Source organism: Cynoglossus semilaevis, chromosome 9, assembly GCF_000523025.1.
Source record: "Cynoglossus semilaevis isolate Cse_v1.0 chromosome 9, Cse_v1.0, whole genome shotgun sequence".
In the NCBI taxonomy this organism is placed as follows: Eukaryota; Metazoa; Chordata; class Actinopteri; order Pleuronectiformes; family Cynoglossidae; genus Cynoglossus; species Cynoglossus semilaevis.
The window spans coordinates 6,432,237-6,455,186 of NC_024315.1; the positions used below are offsets into that span (position 1 = coordinate 6,432,237).

General features: G+C 39.5%; 1 protein-coding gene across 4 annotated transcripts in view; it reads right to left on the bottom strand.

Moving 5' to 3' along the window:
• tmem131l (transmembrane 131 like) overlaps window positions 1–21,720 on the bottom strand; it is a 24,073-nt gene extending 2,353 nt beyond the window's left edge. Inside the window, exons 1-28 of one of the 4 annotated variants that reach the window (XM_025058371.1) lie at window positions 21,409–21,720; window positions 20,644–20,717; window positions 16,595–16,638; window positions 11,015–11,086; window positions 9,467–9,590; window positions 9,248–9,364; window positions 8,512–8,616; window positions 7,105–7,182; window positions 5,400–5,553; window positions 4,935–4,993; window positions 4,742–4,847; window positions 4,515–4,617; window positions 4,304–4,424; window positions 4,004–4,174; window positions 3,847–3,916; window positions 3,636–3,759; window positions 3,481–3,559; window positions 3,288–3,397; window positions 3,120–3,189; window positions 2,830–2,963; window positions 2,577–2,719; window positions 2,287–2,473; window positions 1,783–1,968; window positions 1,530–1,679; window positions 915–1,434; window positions 690–800; window positions 399–570; window positions 109–312 (exon numbers count right to left, since the gene is read on the bottom strand). In XM_025058371.1, coding sequence (XP_024914139.1) covers window positions 109–312; window positions 399–570; window positions 690–800; window positions 915–1,434; window positions 1,530–1,679; window positions 1,783–1,968; window positions 2,287–2,473; window positions 2,577–2,719; window positions 2,830–2,963; window positions 3,120–3,189; window positions 3,288–3,397; window positions 3,481–3,559; window positions 3,636–3,759; window positions 3,847–3,916; window positions 4,004–4,174; window positions 4,304–4,424; window positions 4,515–4,617; window positions 4,742–4,847; window positions 4,935–4,993; window positions 5,400–5,553; window positions 7,105–7,182; window positions 8,512–8,616; window positions 9,248–9,364; window positions 9,467–9,590; window positions 11,015–11,086; window positions 16,595–16,638; window positions 20,644–20,717; window positions 21,409–21,532 — 3,712 coding nt within the window. In that variant the 5' untranslated portion in view covers window positions 21,533–21,720. The remainder of the gene's footprint in view (window positions 1–108; window positions 313–398; window positions 571–689; window positions 801–914; window positions 1,435–1,529; window positions 1,680–1,782; window positions 1,969–2,286; window positions 2,474–2,576; window positions 2,720–2,829; window positions 2,964–3,119; window positions 3,190–3,287; window positions 3,398–3,480; window positions 3,560–3,635; window positions 3,760–3,846; window positions 3,917–4,003; window positions 4,175–4,303; window positions 4,425–4,514; window positions 4,618–4,741; window positions 4,848–4,934; window positions 4,994–5,399; window positions 5,554–7,104; window positions 7,183–8,511; window positions 8,617–9,247; window positions 9,365–9,466; window positions 9,591–11,014; window positions 11,087–16,594; window positions 16,639–20,643; window positions 20,718–21,408) is intronic. The other 3 variants (XM_008316794.3, XM_025058370.1, XM_025058372.1) reach the window with 3 other exon arrangements.
• Window positions 21,721–22,950: the final 1,230 nt, after the last annotated feature.

Here is a 22,950-nt window from a genome sequence, read left to right on the forward strand (position 1 = left end):
AGATGTAACAATGATATTTAAAGTTGGTACAATGCATATATGTAGAATAATATATGTATATAATATAACAAAAAATATATAAATTTTAATAAAAATTTTAAAAATTACTTTTTCTAGATGAGGTAGTGCAGGCGTGCATCTTTGAACTCGGATCCTTGTCGCCCTCCATGCTGCTGGCACTGCTCCAGCTGCCACGGCTCCCTCTACTGGCCCTCACACTGCCTGTTGAACTGCCGGAGTCTGAGCCAGACTCACACACACCACCACGTCGCTCTGTGGCGCACTTTCTACGAGCACGGGCCGGACACACACCTGTGTGACAAATAGTGACAATAGTATAAGTTAGCGATGAGCCTAAACATTTAACAGAACGAGAGAGAAAATTGTTAGTTTCAAACCGTTTAGTTTGAGAGGACTCTCATCGCTACGCAGAGGCTTTGGCATTTCTGTCTTGGAACTGTTGCAGCAGTGGTTCCTGCTCCGTGTTCCACTGCTGTTATGGTCCCCTGTTTTCCACTCGGGCTCTTTTTCTCTCTCTGACATTATGAGCACGTTGTGCTCTGGAGGGCTGTTGTCGTAAAAACATATTAGAAGTTAGAAAAAACAAACAAAACAAAAAAAAACAAACACTGGAGTCTCATTAACGTGTTTGCTGTGTCCTTAAACCACTATGAAGTAATGAAGTTTATGGAGTTATTTGCTATCTTCCTGCGACTCATCTTTCCCTTGTTATTTCCTGCTGCAGTCACTGACTCTGGGCCTTGTGCTTTCTTTTTCTGGCCTTTACCGTAGTCTCTGAACTGGAGTAAAAACAGATCATGACATTGTTTTTATCCGTTATTTTACATCTTATAAGTGTTTTTTGTGTGTGCATAAATTAGAATACATTACATTACTTCTCCTGTAATCCTCACCTCTACTTCAGAACATTCCCTTTTTTCAGCGATGGGCTCCACAGGACTGCACACTATGAGACCTGGTTTAGGTCCTGGACTTAAAGTGACCTTATCTGGGAAGCCAGCAGGCATTTCCATGGGAAACATAACTGCAGGCCTCTGATCTTCCATTGCGCTTTGGGTTTCTTCTCTGAAGTCTGCTGACATCTTTTTGTCTATTTCACTAATGAAGGCCGGTATGTTGTTGTTGCAAACATCAGAGTCTGGGGTAAGAGGGGCATCAGGGGTCAAATCCTCGTTATCTTCATCCATTGTCACAGCACCTGGTGCTGCCGTCATTGGACTGGACTTGTATTTGGTGTAATAGAGGGAAACCTTGTGTTTCTTTTGAGGCTGGGATTGGGTAGTTGAAGACCCTTTCTTTGCAGACTGAGGCCGTGGGGCGGCGCTATTAGCCAAGGCTGGAGAGCCACGCCCCTTACCTTTATCAGAGGTGTGACAGGTGTCCACATAACTCTTGCAACTTCCCTTTGTTTTACTGCATAAAAACACACACACACAAAAATATTCAATTAATCTTAAGAGAAAAAGTGCCAGGTTGTATGAGAATGACTTAAGAAGGTCTGGACGTACTTGACTCCATTTGGAGTGATATTGTTGACAGAGCTGTTGTCCCGGGACAGGACAGAGTTGTGGCTGCTTCTGATGCTGGCTGAGGAGAACTCACTCAGAATATACTGAGCCTGATGGAAGGCCATCAAACACACACCAAACAGCGAAAAGCTACAAAGAAGAAAAAAAAACATATATATATTTTTTTAAATATATATAAAGGCAGTACTTTTGTTATATCAGATTGATGGAAGAAAACCTGAGAGGTACTGACCATGTAAAGATGAGAGTGATGACCCAGAAGGTTTCCTCCCAGCTCGGTCCAGGAACCACCTGAGCACAGAGAGGCAACATGTGGTGGGGAAGCGTCACGTTGAGGGTAAAAGTGAAAGAGGTGCCGCGAGACGTGACCAGGGTGAGGTCCCGTATCACCCAGGACGAAGTAAAGTCTGGAGTGAACCTGTAGGAAACATAACGCATAAGCATTGAGACATTGGGGACAGAAATATTTTCGCCCCGCCCCAGCTCCCGACCCACACCGCCCACAAATTGAAATACTATAGAATGCCTGAGAACATGTATATTTTTATCTGTACAAACCACTCTGAGTTGCTGCCACCTAGTGACTGGAGGCTTGTTATCGTTCAAGCATTACAGCAGTGGTACACTTATGTCCACTGTGCCATATTCCATTGGAAGCCCCTCACACCACACCTGGCACCTCACCGCACCCCCACAGGGGGTGAGAAGTACTGCAGTAGACCAACACTGCACTTACGCGATCGTGAGCTCAGCTGAGCTGTTGTGGTCCAGGCTGAAGGAGCGACACTGTAGAACCTCAAAGCCAAACCCCTGACACTTGTATCCATTTATATTCATGGACATGACGGTCAGAGGCAGCTCTCCTGCATTCTCTACTTTAAAACTTTTTCTGATGGCAAAAAGTGGCTTGTTTGTACGCAGACCTGCAAAACACGTAGAATGATTGCCAACCACTAAATCAGAACAATAATATCGCAGAAATTATTCATAAAAAAAAAACAAAAAAAACATGAATACAGATCGTACCATCACGGCACTCCATTAGGGTTGATTGGGGAACGTTAAAGCGCAGTGAAGCTCCGAGGCCAGGTAATTTACCTCCAACTCTGAGCAGCTCTTTGGCACCGTGGCCTTTTACCATCACCATATCAAACACGGTTAAGTTGTTCCTGCAAAGATCAGAAGCAAATTTTGGTGTGAACATTAAAGTTCTGTTAACCACTAAGCTTTCTGTTAATCACTGATTAAAGTCACTAATGTAACTGAAGTGAATCATTACCTGATAATAAGAATAGTAGTGGTGGGTTTGTGTTCAGAGGGCGTGAAGACCACAGAGACTTCTCTGGACTCCCAGGGCTGCAGCAGCAGACGTAACACACCCTGCCTTGTCGCTCGCTCCACACTCTCACCTGCCTGAAGACAGACACACAGACACAAAAGTATTAAAAACAAAAATGACAGTAATCAAATAATGGAATAAAAATAAAATGACAGATGCCACAACTTCAGCTCTTCTCAGTAATCTACCTTGAGCGGACACAGATGTCACAACTCTTCTCAGTAATCTACCTTGAGCGGAGAAGCGAAAAGAGAAAACTCTCTGGTGCTGATGTTGACGGAAAGCGGGCTGATATTAAACCTGCCAAAGAAAAAGAGTTGTAAAAAAAAAAGTATTCTAGCAATCTGCCTCAGTGTTGTTGTCTTTATTTACTGCAGCAGAAAACAGTGTCAGCGCACCATTTGGTGAGGAGATCCAGAGCCTCTATAGGAGCCGGATACAGGGAGAGGAGGCGAATTTCCACAGACACGACTGAAGAAGACGGATTCTTCAGCATAAAGGTCTTTGCCTAAAACATACAACAGAGTGTTTATGTCTTTATCCTTAAAAATACAACATTATGTTGTTAGATAACCTCCCACAGCAGCCCACCTTGCTTTCGTTAACAGGTGTTGGACCAAAATCCAGAGGAGCAGATGTCTCTACGGGGAGTCTGGGCCATCTGAAAGAACTATGTTTCGTCATGACCTGCTTTAGGAATTCTCGTGACATAAAAGCTCAAGCAGTTTCCTATATCTGATGCTAACCTGCAAGGAAGTTTGTCCTTGTAGCTCTGCCATTCAGAGCAGAGTTCAACAGCTAGTTTGCTGTCCACAGCCCAGGATGTAGAGGAAAAGTCTGGCAGGAGGGAACGCTGCCACTCCACTCGCCCTGGTGATTAAAGAGTTCAAATCCTTTAGAGTTAAGTGTTATCATTTTCTTTTACTTTGAGGAGAAACGACAGGTCCCATATGCTACCTGTTTCAGACAGCCTAAGATGGCAAGGACGCCCACACTCTCGCTCTGCCTCCAACATAATGTGTCCCACCTGAGAAAAGAACAAACATGTCCACTTGGAAAAATCTCTTCTCTAGTACAATGTACAGTCAGCATGGGTATAATGAGAGCAGCTTACTTTGGAAGGAGTAGATTGAAAAAGGAGGGGAACATTCAGTGGTGACCCTAAACTCGTCTCCAGCCTCAGCGTGGACAGAAGACTAACAGGCAGAGCCTTAGTCAGCTGTTTGAGGGACAGGATCTGCCAGCAGCCTTGAGGAACTGTGAGCGGACCACTGAAGTTCACCACCTGTTAACGTCAGAGACACAGCTGTCAGATCTTCTCCGCTGCGCCCACATCCTGAACAGAAACTCCTTACAAACTGAAACGTAGTTCACTGTTGAACATCCTCTCGTTTTATGATGTGATGGAGCATACCTTCATCACACCCCGCAGCTTCTGAGAGAGGCTGACGTTCATCACAGTAAGAGGCAGCATGAGTGTGTTGGTCAGCCACAGATCCACCTGGTCTGCTGCACTTTGCTTCATCTCAATCAGGCTGATTAAACACAACAGGCAACACATTCAACCATGTTAATAATGTTGACAGTTAAAGTAAAAAAAAAATCCCATCTTGTTTTTAAATTACCTGTGTGTGACCTCTAACCCAGGGAATCCACGTGTTGTTCTGTTTCCCAAAATTTTTAAATTGATAAGATTTATGCATTTCCTGCCTTGGCCCGGCAAAGATCCTGACAAAAAATAAAATTAAAAAATATTTTAGTCCATAGGAATTTATAACGTACATAGAAGTGGAAAAAAGTGTCAGAAAGGTTTTACAACAATCACACTTCAGGGATCAACTATAATGTTTACCTCTGCAGGTCAGAGTAGCAACTTCACTGAGGTTTTTTGCTTCTGGTCTGAGAGGAACTTGATTGAATTCCAGGTTGACCTCCACCTTTGATAGAACCTGCACATCCTGTGGAGATCAAGACACCTTGTGTAAAAACAGATGTATCTTTAGAAATTAAATAATAAAACTAATAAATACATTAATAACACCGACCTTTACATAGAGCTTCTTGGCTCCAGAATTTAACATATAAACTCCTATTTTGGGTTCTCCTGTTGATAAAAAGGGAAAAAAAATGAACACTTTGGGAACCAAATGCACATGTCAAATAAAGCACTTTTTTGTCAAACTGCAATAAGTTATCCTAAAATACGTGCAAAACCTTCATGAAAATCTTGCTTACATGAAGGCAGAAACACTCCTTCAAAAAAGGAAATAAAATTTTCAAATGACCAGTTGCGCAAAAATATCATATCAATAATGCATCACACAATCAGCAAAATGTTATGCAACAAAATCAGGATACGAGGATATGACACAACAACCACAACGGAGCAGGTTTTAATAAACATAAAACAATACCTTCATCCACATCTTCTATTCATGTTTTTGCAGCTGACAACGTTTTTCTGCTTAATTCATTGTATCGCACGGATCAAAAGGCTCAAAAACACCCACCTACTGCAGCCTTTCCAGCAGTGGGGGCCACCAGCAGCACGAGTATGTGCTCAATGACGTAAGGCTTGAGCTTGTCAAGGTCAGCTGGTCGGTCACCATGCACTGACAGATTGATCTGGAGACTGAGGTGCTCCTCGTTCTGGAGGCAGGACCCCTGAGATGGGACAGGAGTGGAAAACTGGTCACGGATCAGACAAAAACACATGGCTGGAAATGTTTCATTTTAGCCCCTGAGCACTTGCTCTATCTGTCTGTAAGGGAAGGGTTTCAACCTGAGGGTGGCACCCATTCAGTGACTAACACACTCCTGAGAGTGACAGATTAGTGGAAAGACGGTGCAAATCTCTCGTGAAAAGTAGGGCTTGCCTCAGTGTGAGAATCATCACATCACAACCTGATGCGCAGACAGAAGCTCTGGCCGACTGCCACCAAGGCTGAGGGCCTGATAAGCAAACCTAATCCCCCCGAACCAATGATATGGCTCATATTACTTTAAAAACCATATCTGAGTGTACAGTCAACGCTGCACACAGGACAATTTACACTTTTGTGAAACCATGAGAAATAACTAGAAGGGAAGTGTTCATCCTGGACATAAGCTTGAAGTCTGAAGGTTAGATGTGTGATCCCGGACATAAGCTTGAAGTCTGAAGGTTAGGGTTTTGAGTTTTCACACGACAACATACACGGTCAGGGTTGTCGGCATCTGTCTCATAAACCAACCAACACTGTACCATATAAAGCACCGGCAGGCAGCACAGGGCCAATGATTGATTAGTCTTAACAAAACAAAACATACCCCACCCTTATTAGAAGTTAGAAGAAGAAAAAAAGGGAAGTTGTATTTATAGACAGAACCCACTTCTGCTCAGGCCAGTGTTTTCAGAAAGTATGACTTAAAGAACTTTCTTTGAACTGAGACGTTGGACAAGCAGGACTGTGTTTCCTTTATTTTATTAATGGCTGTTTTATTTAAACGATGCTGTCAAAATATTTATAATTTAATTCTTTTTAAATGTGACAGTATTGGGCAGTAAAATTAACACAAGCAATGTCATTGTGTTTTGTTGACTCTCTGTGCTCCTGCAGCCTCATTTGTCAGAAAGAATTACAGTACGGTCATGGTTAAACTACTATGTGTGAGCAACCGTTCAAGGAAAAAAAACAAAAAAAAACAAAAACAAAATCGAAACCATTACAACCATCAATTTTGCACTTTCCTTAGAGAGGTTCAGTGAAGCAGCTGGACTGAACAATTCTTCTTGTCTTAGAGATGGGTGTTTATTACATTATTTTGCTGCAGTTATGGCCTGCTTCATTGCGCTGCACAGTGAGGGCAGTTTTATCACCTGCTCCCACAAAGTCATTGTGCAGCTAGTGCATAAAAAAAAGCTGAGACAATGTAATTTCAATGTGTGGCTGCTGTAGAATATTTCTAAGTGAGGCTGCAAATTCATTAGCATAACATTAAACCATGCTGTACATTTGTCAGTGCTCTCTGACATCTGTACCAGAGGCGAGCATCGAATGGACTGAGGACTTTGAATGCGGACACAAGGCTCTCATATTTAAGAACAGCATTCATATTTTTTACGAACCAACAACAATGTTGATACGTTTCTCTGATGAGAAAAATACAGTTTACAGACACACATGTTCATTCTTTTCCATTGTACCAATGCTGAACTAGGAGAGCCTTACATACCCGAGGATTGTTGAACAAACTCTTGGGGATGGTGCACTCCAGGAGTAAACCCAGTATAGTGATATTAGATGCATCTTCCTGCAAGATAAAAAAAAGGTTAATTCTCTCTCTCAGTCCATAAAAAACACTCATTAAATATCATTACAACACAGGCTTGACTACTGTATATTTGATGGTGAACAGACCTTTCAAATCTGTGTGACAGACTCTCAGTTACGTAACAATGAATGTCAGCTAAAAAGGCAGCTGGGGTAAAGGAAGTTATAAAGGTTTTTCATTAGCACCAGCGTTGTCAGCTAAATATAGGAATACTCAGCTGTTAGTTTACCAGAGGTTTTCCTAAAACTGACACCTGGTCCTTCTTTAACCCCACTTATAGATAGTGGTCAGGACTTACTTAGAGACTTCAACACTAGCTCGCAGTGTTAAATATTTATTGTGCATTCAAGCACAGAATAAATAAATAAATAAAATCCACGTGTTTGGTCTCAGGCTGTGTGCAATTTCTATATTTAGTCCAATGTTGAGCTAACTGTGGTTTTTCATTTGCTCTCGCTGTTACTCTAGAAACGTGATTCATGTCCAACTCATTGACCCTGCAGCCTGTGTCTGCAGTTTAAATGTCGATTATGAGATGTTTTTCTTATATTTCAACTCCAGGATACAGATGAACTAATGTTTAAAGAGAACACAAAACAAAAAAGCTTTAATGTCCTATTCACCTTTCAAAATCTAACTGAAAAAAAAAAAGAAAGATTCCTGCAGAGCACATCTTCTGTTAGGTAACACAGTTCTCACTGCGCATGCATCTGACTTTAAGTATCCTGATGCTTTGCACAAGACTATATGCAGTGTGGCCTCAGGGTAACACATACAATTTCTGACCAGAAACGTTTGGTTTGGATCAGAACTCTTTCACAAATCCAAACTCAAAACGCCACATTTCCGGTGGGTTTTCTAAACAAACAAATACCCCTAAATACTATGAATTCAGCATCTGACAACAGTGATTTTTTAACTACAGCTTCTCTGCACTTGGCCAAGATGACATTTAGCAACTGCCGCCCCACTTCCTGTTGTGGAGGCGTGACCCGCTCTCTCACTACCTTCTTGAACACTTTCACTGCCTTAAATGGAGTTTTTTTTTAAATACACTTGTATTTACAAGGGAAAATCTCCACACTGAACATTTGTATTTTCCCGTGGAAATAAATGACACGTCTCCCTCAGGCTGAAAAAACATTTATATTCTTTATAACCACAAAATGTTTTCTGCATATCAGGGGAGCAACTGTTCTTGTTTATCAGAGCAGGCAGGAAAGGAAATCAGCTGTTTCCAATGATGAGCGCTTATTAACTTAGCTGAACGGCATCCATAAAACAAAAGGCCTACATGTAGACACATACCTGAGTTTGGGTCAGCTTAATGCTCTGGATATGAGGGAATATTAGCAGACTGTCCTTTCTCTGGACAGACTTTAACGAGCCCCGGTGAACTCCCACACCAAAGAGCTGGAAGAAAAGACAAGAGTTTACACTGATGAACTTTCTGGATGACATTAGAAACAGTTAATATGGTAACAGATCAGCAGTTTTGATTCAGTTGAACTGGAGCTGAATGAAGGACACACGTATTTTACCTAGTACTTCACCACTGAATCAACATATTATGCCAATATTGTGCACAGGTCAAAACAGGTCAGTGCAATGTGAAACAATTATCAGATAATATTTTTTTTAGAAACGAGTGAAAACTAGGAATTAAAAAATATTGAATATGTTTTTAATATTAAAAAAAGGCTAAAGAGGAAAAAACACTGGATGGACATTAAAGTCTGTTGACGTCATATCCGGATATTTTTTGGTAATAGACATACATAATAATTAACAATAAAAAACATAATTATTTGGAAATGAACACCACATTTCTGTCATTTTAATATTAAAAAGGTGATGGAATAAGTTAAGCTAACACAAAAACTAGTTAGGCTGAAACAACAGGTCAGGCTGCCTTTTTAAACAGCTGTAATGTTCTTCCTACGCTGAGGCTGTAAATAAATACTTGTATGCAGCATATGTGGAAAGACAGTAATAAAAACATGGTCTGAGAGAGAGGAGTAGGATGTGCACTGATGGAACTGACCTGGTATGAATGAAGCCCATGGGCTGATGTGTTTATAAATAATGTGTTTTCTACAGTGGCCTCCTCAGACGGGAGGAAAATAAGTTTAAAAGATGCCTTCCCTCTGGGTGGGATAATCTGTTAATGCGGGAAGAAATTAAAAAAAAAAAGACGGGTTTAAAGCAAAATGACAATGAATGTCAACGGTGAATATCCTGTTGGAGGCAGGTGGATACTTACTCTTCTGTGAAAGGAAGGTATGTAAAAATGTCTGCTGGATGTAAACATTGACAGCAGTGTCACAGGAACTTCCTGGCTGGGGTTGTGTATATATATGGTCTCAGCTCTTGGCAGGCCCAGTGGTCTGTAAAGACAAATAGCACAGGGGCATAAATAACATGGCACCACTAAGCTTATACTGGGAAAGCAGCTAAAAAGGAACACGCTCAAGTGTCAAAGCAGTAGATTCTTCCACCTTGAGTTAAATTTGACAGACACATTTTCACGCAGTCTTAACCTTTCGACTCAATACTAACTTAGTTCCTGTCCCATTTTATTCAATTAAATCAGCTTAATTTTACTTGAGTTTAAGTCGACAAAATATCAGTCATTCATGTTTATAAAATCTTTAAGTTTTCATTGGTATTCTACTATTTTATTGGCCATTATTATATCCATTATTTTTGTTTTGTTATCGTATCCAAAGACATACATAGTAGCATTAAAGGTTGACAAGAGGCCGTGACGAATTTTACCTCATACCTTACCGAGATGACCTCATATATTAATGCAGCCGATAACGCTTCAAATCCTTAAAACAACCACTGGTTTAGTAATATTTTAATTAGTTAGAACTTGTGTCATCTGTCTTGTGATGTCACGTATTCTCTGAACAATATATAAACAAAAACCTAACTAAATTACTAGGATTTGCTTTTGGATTTACACTTGCTGCTCATACCTGACTGCGGAAGATTGAAGTATTATGTCTGAGGTTAAAACACAAGCTCACTGCATCAAGGAGCATTAACTCCACGGAGCCAGTGTGTGTCCACGATTTAAAGTAATTATAGAATTATTGTCCAGAACTGCAGGGAAAGGCAGTAACTTCACTTTCAGTCTTTGGATAATACAGTACTACGCAATCCATTTAACGGCCCTGTTATATTTTCTTCTATATTTTCTTTATGGCTTTCTTTTTGCTGAACGGGTTCTAAGAAGTTGTTGGTTTAGCATTGTTTAGATGGTTGATTTTTAGATGTTATGGAGAGATTAAAAAAAATATTCAGCTGCTTTGTTTGAGTGCACACAAATACGTATGGCACTTAAAATTAAATATATAAATGTATTTATATATGTGCACATATATAGAGATATAAATAAACCGTATGGTATGTCATCCTAATATACCCTGTATACCAACCAATATTTGGAAACACACAAGCAGATGTGACACAGTCCTGTCTAGTCACAGTGGTTAAATGTGTTTATTATTATACTGTACACCCCTCCCCCTTCCTGCTGCTTTCTCTCTCACTTAGCTCCTCCCTCTGAGGAGAATGTCATGCTGCAGTGACTCTCCATTTTCCCTATATGGGTGAATGTTGACCTGCTGTAAACAATAATGTACATCAGCGTCCAGAACACCCATAGAAGGAAAGTGCCGCAGGATATGTTATGTTATAATGTGGAGTTATAAATTAAAATGACTTGACTTGACTTGATACGGAATTGAGTCGGAGCTCAGCTTGTCAAGACACGTCGTATCACACAGAGAGCTTTACTTACTGGGTCCCAAAGTCCAACACTGGTGGCTGAAAATGTAAGGGTCTCCCATTCTCATGTGAATATGGAGAGGAGCTGGTGGAAACCAAAAAATAAATAATATTAAAAAAAATAAAATAAATGAAAAGCACAAAAAGCAACATGAAAATCCAAGGTAGAGCATGAGATAACATACAAGTTCAATGGGAACATGAAGTCTCAGGGGAAGTATTTTTTTTAGCAGCAGAGCTACTATGTTGAGGTTCTTATTGATTCATTGTTAATTAAGCCACAGAGCAGTGGGGGGAAAAAACCACAAAAATACTAAATACTGTATTCAGTGTCAGCAGTTTCTTTCATTCTCTACTGTTTCACTTTTATTACAAACTTAGTTCTTCTTTCATTCTGTTTCACTTTTATTACAAACTTAGTTGAAACATCCTGTGTAAAGCATTTAGGGAAACAACGGTGCCTGTAAAAATGCTTATCTGTGGCTATTCTGTGTCAACTTATATGTTCATGTGCATGGAAACAAGAGTGAAAGGTGTTGTGAGACAAAAACGAGCAACCAAGCAGAACAACACTGGTTGAAAAAGTAAAAGTCTAATAATGAAACAAGAAGCAAAAGTGGAACCAGGCGTCAGTCATACGCTGATAATCCATGATGAACTGCAGCACCTCACTCTCTACACCCATGTTGTTTTACCATGTAATAATAAAATTATGCTATTGTAATATTAAACAACAAAACTGTAACTGACTGTGTTGAAAAAATATGTTTTTAAAGTATTTGTAAACAGAAATATCCATCATTTTTACGATTTATAAATTTACCTTTTAGAAAATAGCAAGTACCAACAACTTTGAAATACCAACACTAAAAGTACCATGGTAAAAAGTATTTCTTTGAAATACCAACGCTAAAAGTACCATGGTAAAAAGTATTTCAAAATAAATCCTTCATTGTGTAAGGATCGCAAAAATAGAAACCAGAGAACTGCTTTTCTTAAACAAATCCAAATTCCAAAAGTCTGCATGTCGATCAATAAAAATCACTTAGCTAGAAGTGTACGGAAATGACTTACATAATGGAATTTATTGGATAACAATTAAAATGTGCATCTTCTATATCATCATCTATATATAACTGCTAAGACACTACTGAAAGACTTTGCTCCATGTGGAAACGAGGTTTCCACAAAATGACAGTCAGCACAGGCTGGCAGTGGACTGGGCTGTGAGGTTGCAGCAGGGCAAGAAAAGAAAAAAAAAACTGCTGAAAAGACACCTTTAAAACAGACTGAAGTATGTGTAGGAAAACCCAGAGAAAGATGACGCACACTGGAAGCCTATCATTTGGTCAAATGACACACAAAACTGGAACTCTCAGGCCGTGGAGATGTTGTCTATGTTTGGAAGAAAGGGAGAGGCTGACACCAGAGCAGACTGTTATTCAGGACGAAGAGAACATAACTGACTATTAGGGTCGAGGATGCTAATAATTTCATCTTAGTATGAGTAGTTTCAAGAGAAGGTTTTGCACTTGTATGCAAAGTCTTAAAACATGGACTGTATCAAGGAAACATGTATTTTAAGGCGCGTCAAAACTCATGACTAAACTCTCTGACTAATAGCAAATAGAAATGCTTTGACAAACCAAAGCCTAAGGTGGACTAAGGATTTGTCTTCACTTGTAAATACTGGCAGAATCTCTCTTATTGTAAATGGAGTTATGATCAGTCAGAGTGTTATTTACTTGCAAATGTAATTGTGAAATCCCACGACCAAAAGCTATGAAAGTAAACGTCTGACCCCAAAATTCCATTTTCATTGCAGAGGAAACATTACAAAAACGTTAACTGTAATTACATCTGCCCTGTGTGAGAAAAATGTGAACAGAGGGGGAAAAAAAACACCCTAATTATGGTGAAACACAGGATGAAGTCAACAATTTGAGATCCTACTACTCATGTTCAAAATATTAGGAATTTGAATGTTGTAATGAAATAAAATATAATCAAGTTCAGTTGCATTCACAGTTAGCATTGATATGATCAGAGTTGACTGGTAACACGCAAATGGACTGTGTACTACTACATAGAGCAAAGCAAGTAAAATTACAAGAGAAGCGGGAAGTAAGTACTACAAGTATAGTACTCTATAGTACTCGCTGTATTTTGCAAACACTAACAATGCTATGTTTCATCTCGTGCTCTCGTTCAAAAGGCCTTCACAAACACACACATCAACCGTACACACACTGACCTGTGTGTTACATACATGTACTGTATACACCCCAGGAATTTATATGTGGACAGTGGCCACATCAACGAGTCTATTGTACTGAAGTGACTGATGCAGTCATCGGTGCAAACACACAGAGAGAGAGAGAGAGAGAGAGAGAGAGAGAGAGACCAACAGTTGATGTAGTGGTGACAGTGCAGACCTTCAGACAAGGCTGCAGGTCAAAGACACAGTCATTCTTGTAGTAGTTCTGGAATTATTTGTAGAAAAATAATAATAATAATAAGGGGGTGTGAGAACTGATTATGCAAGTGACTAGTACTAGTATTAAAGCTAATTTGATTGTAGCTTCAAGTACTTCATTCATTTTTGTTTTTTAAAGATGTGTGCAGGTGTACAATATAAACACACAGATTACAGTGGTGGCGGCGACAGCTGAAAAGGGTGTAAATATATATTTTTTTTAACACTGAATGACAGTAACAATGTATGAACTGGTTAAAAAAAAAACCTCTAAGATTAAAACCTTGATGAGAGATGCAAACACAGTTATCTTCCACTGACAGACGTTGATATGTATGAGGAACTGGTGGTGAAGTTCAGAGTCTTTTCTGCTTATCTCACTTTATTCCCACAATATAGTAATATTAATGATGATGATGTGGGCTGACAGAGGGCTGTAAAAAAACTAAAAGTTATTGACTTATAGTAGATTATAATATAATGACTGTTTAAATTTAGGCATGAATAATATATATTTTACATATACATATAAATTCAAACCATGAGTGGTCTATACAATGATAAGCTGTAATTTAAGTGAGAAAAAAATCACATAATTTATAACATTTTCAACAGCAGCTGAAAGTGATCATTGGAGGCAGTGTTTTCAGTTTTAGTTCCACTGAGGTTCTAGATGCAGATGGGGTCTAACTGCTAACAGGAAACCAGTGGTGTAAAAAGGAGGAAACTGAACTGAATTATGTTCTGCGAGGCCACCGTTAACAGTAAGTCTAGTGTAAATGTTGGAGGCCAGAGTTCTTTGTTTTTAGGGTACATTATTTTCTGTTGTATTTCTCCTAAATGGGACTCGTAGAGAAACCCCAAGTCATCGATCCAAAGTATGACATCATCATTCTTCATCTACAAGCATTAAAAAAATTATACCATTCCAAGTCAAGGTCTGTTGTACTTTTGCTTCAAAAACACCCTCCCCACCCCCCCCCCCCTTTTCCCCAAGTCAATACTAGACCCTCCCCCCCCTTTTCCCCAAGTCAATACTAGGACATACTAAGTAAAATATAAAAAGTATAAAACAATGTTTTGGTTCAAATCAAACCTTGGTCCAATTAATCAGGAATGTTTTTGTTTTTTTTGAGTCCAAACGTCAGCGGCAGCAGCAGCATTAACCTATGGTTAGTAGAGCCAGGTCCTCATAAAGTGTCCGGTTGCTGTGGTGTTTTCTCAAGGTGAAGGAGTTCATTACCTTGTCAAATGTAACTGTAAGAGCGTTTCTCCCCTGAATTCAACAGCTGCTCCTCTGAAGAAAAACTCTCTGTGAGAAGTCTTTCAACAAGAGCAGCACTGAGCAGGAGTCCAAGGGTTCTGTCCACTGCCGCAGCACAAAAATAACAAGTTATGTTTGGTGCTATTTGATCCTCTGGATCCAGCTCGGAGTCGGTCTTTACAGTGACCTCAGTCGTGCTCCAGGGGAGAGGTTACAAGGAGAGGGACTGTCAGGTCAACTGCTGTTCACACACACACTTGGAGATGGCCAGAAACTAACTGCAGGTGTTGCCCTCATTTTCTAGTGAGGTTGGTCTTACAAAGATCCAGTGACTTTAATAAAACACACTGAAGGTAACGAGGTACAAAACAGTAGCAAGAGCGAAGTCTTTTAGACACAAGTTTCTGTCTGTGAAAGAGACACCATTAACCTTTGCTTCAGCTGCCTGCTCTTCTGGTTTCAGCTAGAAGAGAGTGATGGCAGGTCTGCCAAGTAGCTGATAACCCAGGCACAAGAGGCCTTGCCGCCCACAGCTGTGAGGGTCTACAGGTCAACATCAGAATGCCTCCTCTGCCTCTTACCTCCCTGATTCTAAAGCAAGGTGTATCCCAAAACATAAAATTAAAACTGAAAATGTGTTCTGTAGAGGTATCTCTTCAAAGGGAGTGGATTTGGAAGATTTACTATTACAACATCCAAAGTCTGAGATAAGCAGAGGCTGAGGTCCTGGCATGGATAAACCACACCACTTGCTCACATATTTATAACAACTTGATAACAACATGACAGCCTGGCAGGACATCTCATAAAATGTTGTCATCTAATAAAGTTCTATTACTGTGTAAATGCAGTCGAGTCAAAGAATATTTATTACTGACTTGTGATTAAAACATGTACTGATGTGCTTTTCCTTAAGGATTTATATGACAAATTGTATAACTTTTACTTTTCCCGTTACCCAAGGCCCCATTACTTTAGTTTGCAACAACATCCATGTCTTATTTTGGGGTCTATGCTTCAAACACAAGGGTAGGACGTGATCCAAGTGACACCAGAAGAAAAAAAATGGTAGCAGATTACTCAGTTCATTTCAAGTTGCTGTTGAATCTACCATGATATTTCATTGTGAACAACATCCTTTAAGCAAAATGTTTTTTGGTTAAAACAAATGCAGCTGGGAGAGAGGGACCTCTACTCCTTTTTCTTTCAAGGAGTTCTAAAATTAGCCAGGAATCTGGTTCTGTGCCTCTGAAACACACGCCCCCAAACCCTCTCCATCCCACACACACACCCCTTCACCCACCAATATAAACAACACAGTTACAGAGAGGAAAACACTTTTTAAATGGCTTTACAGAAAACACTGAGACCACGTTTCCCTGAAAACATATCACATCGTTTGTCTGTTTGGGGGAAAAACGCTTCGCCCCAACAGCTCGAGCGGTAACCATTTCACAGAGCCATCCTATAATTTGCAGTTTGTTAGATATGTTTAGAGCACATTTCTTTTCAGCTGGATAACACATTCATTGTACTAGACCTCAGTTATTCTTTGGTGACATAGTAGGACGAAGTCTGTTTTTTTTCCACAGCCTGTTATATACTGAATCCATCGACAGTGTTTTCTTTCATCATGTGTCCTACAGTGTAAAAGACCGGCACCATGAATGTGGATTTGATGGTTTGTTCATAATTACTGTATGTGACGCCTCCTACAGGTCACTACTTACTTATTTGCATTATAGATTTTGTAAGGATTCTGTACTATTACACAAACATGTAACGTAACCCCGTGACAGAAACTGACGACACGACAGACAAAAAAAAATTTCTAAACCTCTGATGGAGCTTACCTGTCTTCCAATGGGAGACCATCTCTTTTTTGCTCCTTTTCCACCTGAAAATGACAAAAATTTAGTCATTATGATTTTAAGAGCTTTAAACCTAATCCTACAAACAAATAAAGAGTCATAGAAGATGGAGGTGTTTGTGGCCCAGGGTAGAGGCAGCAGAATCCACTGATGTGACTCCACCATAGACAGAGGGAGAATGTACAGCTCTTAAATGCCACTAGAATTTTATAGTAAAAATAGCCTCCTTATATACATCTCCACACAGCGGCATGGTGCAGTCGGGCCCACCACAATGCAGTACAGAGAAACAAACTCTCAACAGCCTGGTACAAAGCTTGTGTCAGCTTTGTACCAGCAGAATGCAGTAAAGCCTGACAATGTTATAATATTTTGATTAAAAGTGCAAAGATCATTTAGTGACATGAACTCGCGTTGCTAGTTACCAACTCAGCAGTTGAATTAAACATGATTGTGGAGGTTTTTGTTGTGTTGCACTGCTCATAACCTGGCAACAAGTGTGATCCCACAAGTGATCTGTTCTATGTTTAAAGTGGTCAGAATGTATGAAACTATAATTTCTGATTTGGTTCATATGATAGATTTTTTTCATTACTTCTGTTGTGGCCAAGTGCTAGAAAACCTCATCTTAAAGTGACAGAATAACAAAACACTGGGCAAACATGGTTGGGTTTGTGTAAACATCCATGATAGGCAATGTCAGAGCTACAAACACTGACACTGTGGGATTTCAAACACAGACTGGAGGAAATATAAATATACAGTGTGTGTTCGATTATAGACAACGGTTTAGATCCGAGTTGAACAATGAGTTGTAAAATGTCACACAAAAGTGGTTTCAGTGGTTTTTAAGGATTGCAATCACACAACCAGCAGTGATTTCTGCTTGGTTTGGCCTAGTAGACAATGGCCCAAGGAATAAATTGAATTATTGATTAAAAGATTTGAGCCACAAGCATCACTGAAAAAGCATTTACAACATAACTGAACTCATTCATTACATTATATTAATAAAAATAATAAAATATTTCATTCTTATTCAATTTGTCATTATTTCAAAGCGCATATAAAAAAAAAATACAAATAACAATAAATGTTGTGGTTCAGACTTAATGATGACATTTCTACTCCAACACGAAACACTGTATCCTTCCAGAAACAGGTAACACAAGTCATGTCGGTTAAATCAAGTTAAACTAACCATGTTCACTCCTTTAATTACTGCCTAATGAGCCTAAACTGGGCAAGACAACACAGTGCATGCAGTGTGTTCATGTCAGAGAACATTTAATAAACAGTGCACATGAAAATACACTGACAAGTGACTCTACTGTGTCACCCCCGGGGTTTGAGTGAAGGTGTTGTGTGGCCCTCAGTTTAATGTAACACGACATGGAGTTGCACGGTCATTTCTTTTAGTTGACAGTTAGGTAACTGAGAAATTCATCACCCCACATGAGTAAGCTGGTACTTGTGGATATTTTTTGACCATGACAACCAACAGAGAAGACAACGTCATTTCTACTGCAATCTCAATGCTGACCTGGTGATGTTTTGTTCTAAAACAGTTCAACAGCCTCATGTACAGTGACACTGTTTTACGCCGTTCTTTGAACAGAGGGATTCATGTTTTCAAACATTTACATTTGAGATAGCGTTCACTGTGTGTGGCACTAGATATAAAGGAGGTGACAAGGATCTTTGCCTCACTGACATTTGATGGACATCTGTGATATCCATGCGATGTAGTTATGGAACCGTGGCTTTTCTGTGACCTCACACCCTAAATAGACAAATGGTTACCCTCATTACAGTATGGATTTTTTTTTTCTTTACGTTTTCCATGAAACCTCGGTTGGTTCCGCATTTAGTTCACCGACATGGTCAGTCAATCAAACAAGAAAACCAAAAGTAAATACACCAATAAAAAATATCTGCAGCAATTTTTCTCACCTCATCAAGGACACCACAGCTCATTTACACTATCTTTTTTTAAATTTTTAGGTCCTACAATAAATCTACCACTTTGGTCACATTATAATTTCAAAGGTATGAAAGTTATTTAAGCAGGACTTTGACAACACACCTGCGTTTGCAGCAGCATTACTGCTGAAAAAACAGCTATTGATAATCAACACTGAAATGTGATCTGAAGATATTGATGCAGGAAGGTATTTATAATTAATGGGGACAAGAGTCCGTATTTAAAATAAAGGAAATAACAAGGAAATAATGTTTATAGTCGGGAATGAAAAACTGCAGAATCTAACTCAAACATACATCGATGCATGCGACTTTCATTCCACTGCAGCACCAGTTCACTGTGCCTGCAGCAACATACAACACTTAACAGCTGACCATTAACAACGCTGTCATAAAGAAAACAAAAGCCATTTGTGTCGTGCTCAGTTTCACATAGCTGTTGTAACTGAGACAGTAATTCTACTCACTGCAGCCTTTCTAAACATTACTAGAGTTCTGCCAATGGATCTGCAAGGTAGGGACGAGGAGGGGAAAAGCATATCCAGACACTGACGCAAGAACCCTGTCACTTTAACAACTATAGCTAATGTTTAACTCGGTTTCCGTGGGCTCGTCTACTGGAGTGAACGAGGGCTATTTAATTATCAATGCTATTGGGTTACAAACTACTGCAGAAATGGCCACACCCCCACAGGTATCATGACAGTCAGCTGATGACCTCATGACATTTTATCAGTGAACACTAGCCTCCAGCTGTTTACGTTTGTCTTTCCTCAAAGCCAATCATTAGCACACAATTTGAAACCAATCCTTTTTTGACTACATGCATGAATAAAAGTAAATAGAAAAATGAAAACGTAAGGAAAAATGAAAGGGTGCGAGAACGCACTTTTTCACTGCACTATGGACGCTAAGTACAAAACAAATCAAGGAGGAGCCACATGGCAGGAGGCCAGCTGCCCAACTACAAACTACAGTACTCTATTCTTCTAATCGTTGCTTTTATGTAAGACATATACACAAATCCTTTGGCCTCAGGGAAACTGGGTGTTATTGTCACAAATGCAAGACTCAATTAAGACTCAAGTGACTTAAGTGAAGGCAAAAACTACAGGTATGCACTCACTGTATTCTCTTCAAGTATATTGCTGTTAACTCTCTTTAAACGATCTTCTTCTTCTTCTGTATCAAACGCTCATACAACAAAGTTGTCACTGTATCAAACGCTCATACAACAAAGTTAACCATTGACAATAACTTCTGATGACACAAGTATCACCTGGCTGCAGTGTTTACTCTAAAGTAAGTCGGCACGCTTGCACTGCGCTCGTCACACATACTGCTCTGTAAACACGTAGTGGCCAAGTACCTAAGTCACAACAATTTTTATTCAAAACACATTTAGCCTCAAAAGCCTACAGGTCATCCACATCGATGGAATCTGATGTTACAATCCACCAAAAAAAACAGTATATTTTCTTAGTAATAAAAAACATTAAGAAATAATTATAAATGACTTGAAGGAATGTAATGATCCTACTACAGTTTTAGTGTTAAATTGTTATAATTGATATAATAAATTGCTAAATGCAACATAAAAATAACAAAACCAAAACAGCTTACATCTGACAGGGTAGAAATATATAGGTAACAAAAATAATTGGAGAACTGCATATACAACAAGTTGCCATTAATATTGATATTAAACATGGTGGCTAACGGCTAAAAAAAAACAGAGAAGCATCTCTAACTGGCCTTGACCCAGAGGTCAATCACGGGTCACAGCTTTTCTGATTTTCTTCTTCACACATTACCACCTAACTTGTATCCTTAAATAATGTAACACTGTGTTACATGGCAAACCATTGTTGTCCAATTTTTTTTCACCTGTTCTTGTTGTAATTTTTTCACTCAGAAGTTCTGAAGATAAGAACATTTAGAGAACACTGACATTTGATAGTACCTTGGCACATTTCTGTGGTTTATGTCTTGTTAAAAGTCAAATGTGTAGTTTGGTGTAGTCATAAAAACGGAGATGCTCGGTTCACCTGAATGGGAATTAATGGCTCTGCATCTTCTGGCTGCCACACTTCGACCACGCTGGTGGACATCTGACTCAGAGCTTTAAGGGAGCAAAGACATAAACAACAATAGTGAGGTGCAGGGCTATTAACGTCGATCTTTTTTTTTTAAATATCCACGCGGGGATTATGGTGCAAAAGGCTTTTGGTGTGTTAAGTATTAGAAAATCGCGTATGGCAGTAAAGTGAGAGACAGCGGATGACAATGACAGAGCCATGTGAGGAAATGAGTTCGTCTCTGCAGCCTGACAAAGGCTCTGTGCTGCTGCTTCATTACCAAGGTTAGCACTGCAGCTAACCAACTTGGAAAACACACCTCCAGTTACTTGAGCAAACATGGCTACGGAGCTCAGATTCAACAAAGCGAAGCTTTAACACAATAACAAACATACATATGTCCACATAAGGTCTATTGTTATGTATGTGTGTGTTCTCTTCATTTAATAAAATTGTAGTTTGAATACAGGGCGCTTGGCAGCTAGCGTGAACTAGCACTCTGACACAAAATAGCTACAACCTTCTACTAGGCTGTTAAAAACATTAAATATAACCAGGGTTAATTCTTAAAAAAATGTTCTAGAGGACCACATAACGTATTTTACGTTTAAAAAATCCCGCGTTCATATATATTGACAAGTCAACGCAGCTAATTTTTCGTACATTTTTTTTCCCTTTGCATGCTCGTTCTTACGTTAAACTGCCGTAATGGAAAAAAAAAAGGTGAGTACAAACCTTGCAGCTGAGCCCCTCCGTGTTGGACGCAAGGGAGAATTAATTGTAATAGTCCTAGTAGTATATTGATCCACGTTTTCCTGTGACAGTGGCTGCCTTGCTGGAAGTCCTGTAGCCCCGCCATGCTGCCCTCTCTTGTTAGCAGCCTACCTTGTGTGTCGCCCCCGCGTTGGTCTTTCTTCTCTCGCCGAGCAGAAGCGGAGACAGCAGCAACAGAGACAGCAGCAGCAGCAGCAGCAGCTCCCTCCTTCCTGCCTCTGTCCCTCCCCGCCTGCTACACCACATTGTACAGCACACACTCTCCACTGTCACTTGCAGCAAGGCTGTTTACGTGTCTGTGGCTCAACTCAACACAAACTGACCTTGGGCTGAAAAGACATCATGTAAAACATATACGAGTAGAATGGAATTTGAGGTGATGTTGTCTGACGTGCTGGTGTTTTTTTTAAACAAAGTACTACAAGTTGTTGACAAGGAAGCAAAGTTATTTTATTTTTTTAAGGAATATACACATTACAAACGAAAGTGTCGAGAGATTTTTTTTAGCAACTCGATAAATTGAATATGATCTATGCTGTTATCTTTGCAACTCATCTGAATATATCTGCATAAAAATGTTTACCAGTGAACAGAACCATCAGATTGTGGCTTAAGGTGAGTTGGCAGGGCTAAAATGATCTTGAGCCTTGGAGGATACTGGATATCATAAATGATAATAATAATGTACTAATATACGTATATTTAAATATACATACTATATACTGTATACCTTGTTTAGTGTATGCACATATGCTATATCACTGCACATTTTGCATGTGAGTGGTGAACATTTTCCAAATAGTGTATCTATTGCATCAAATATAAGGACTAACACCAATCCCAATATGCAATGTGGATTTCATTGCTCTGTACATGTTTTATTTTTCTTGTCACGTGGTTCCCTTTTCCCTTCCCTTTTTCTATTGAACCTATTAAAGTGATCACTAGGCTGCTTGGCACATTATGTTAAACCTAATGTTTTTTGCCAGCAAACTCAGATTGTAAGGACGTTGGACTAAGAAAATATTTACTTACAGAACACCTACCTGGTCTAGAATAAACCCAACGAACAATAAGGGTAAAAACGTCATGCAACTTACAGTGTGTACTGTATTATACAAACTTGTATTGTTCTTAAAAGTATTATGGTTAAACTATGCAAAGCCTGCTCACAAACCTCAACATTCAGCATCCCTATCTCATGACTCATGGCCAGGACAAGTTGGGCAGGTACGCACATGAACACACACTCAGGTTACACTACTGAAGGAGTGTCAATTCCACCAGTCAAGACTAGTGGAAGATGTTTTGCCTGAATCAATCTTGTTAGCATCATTTTAATGTACGTATCCTGTGTATAATGCAAATTGCATAACTGGTCCAGCATGTTGGTTCAGTGTGGATTCCTTTCAATCATCAACTCCGAGATCTCAGTTTCCATGCAAACAGGTGTCCAAAAAGTCTGGCCTCTTAAGTTGTGTTTAACACAGAGACCTCTGACCT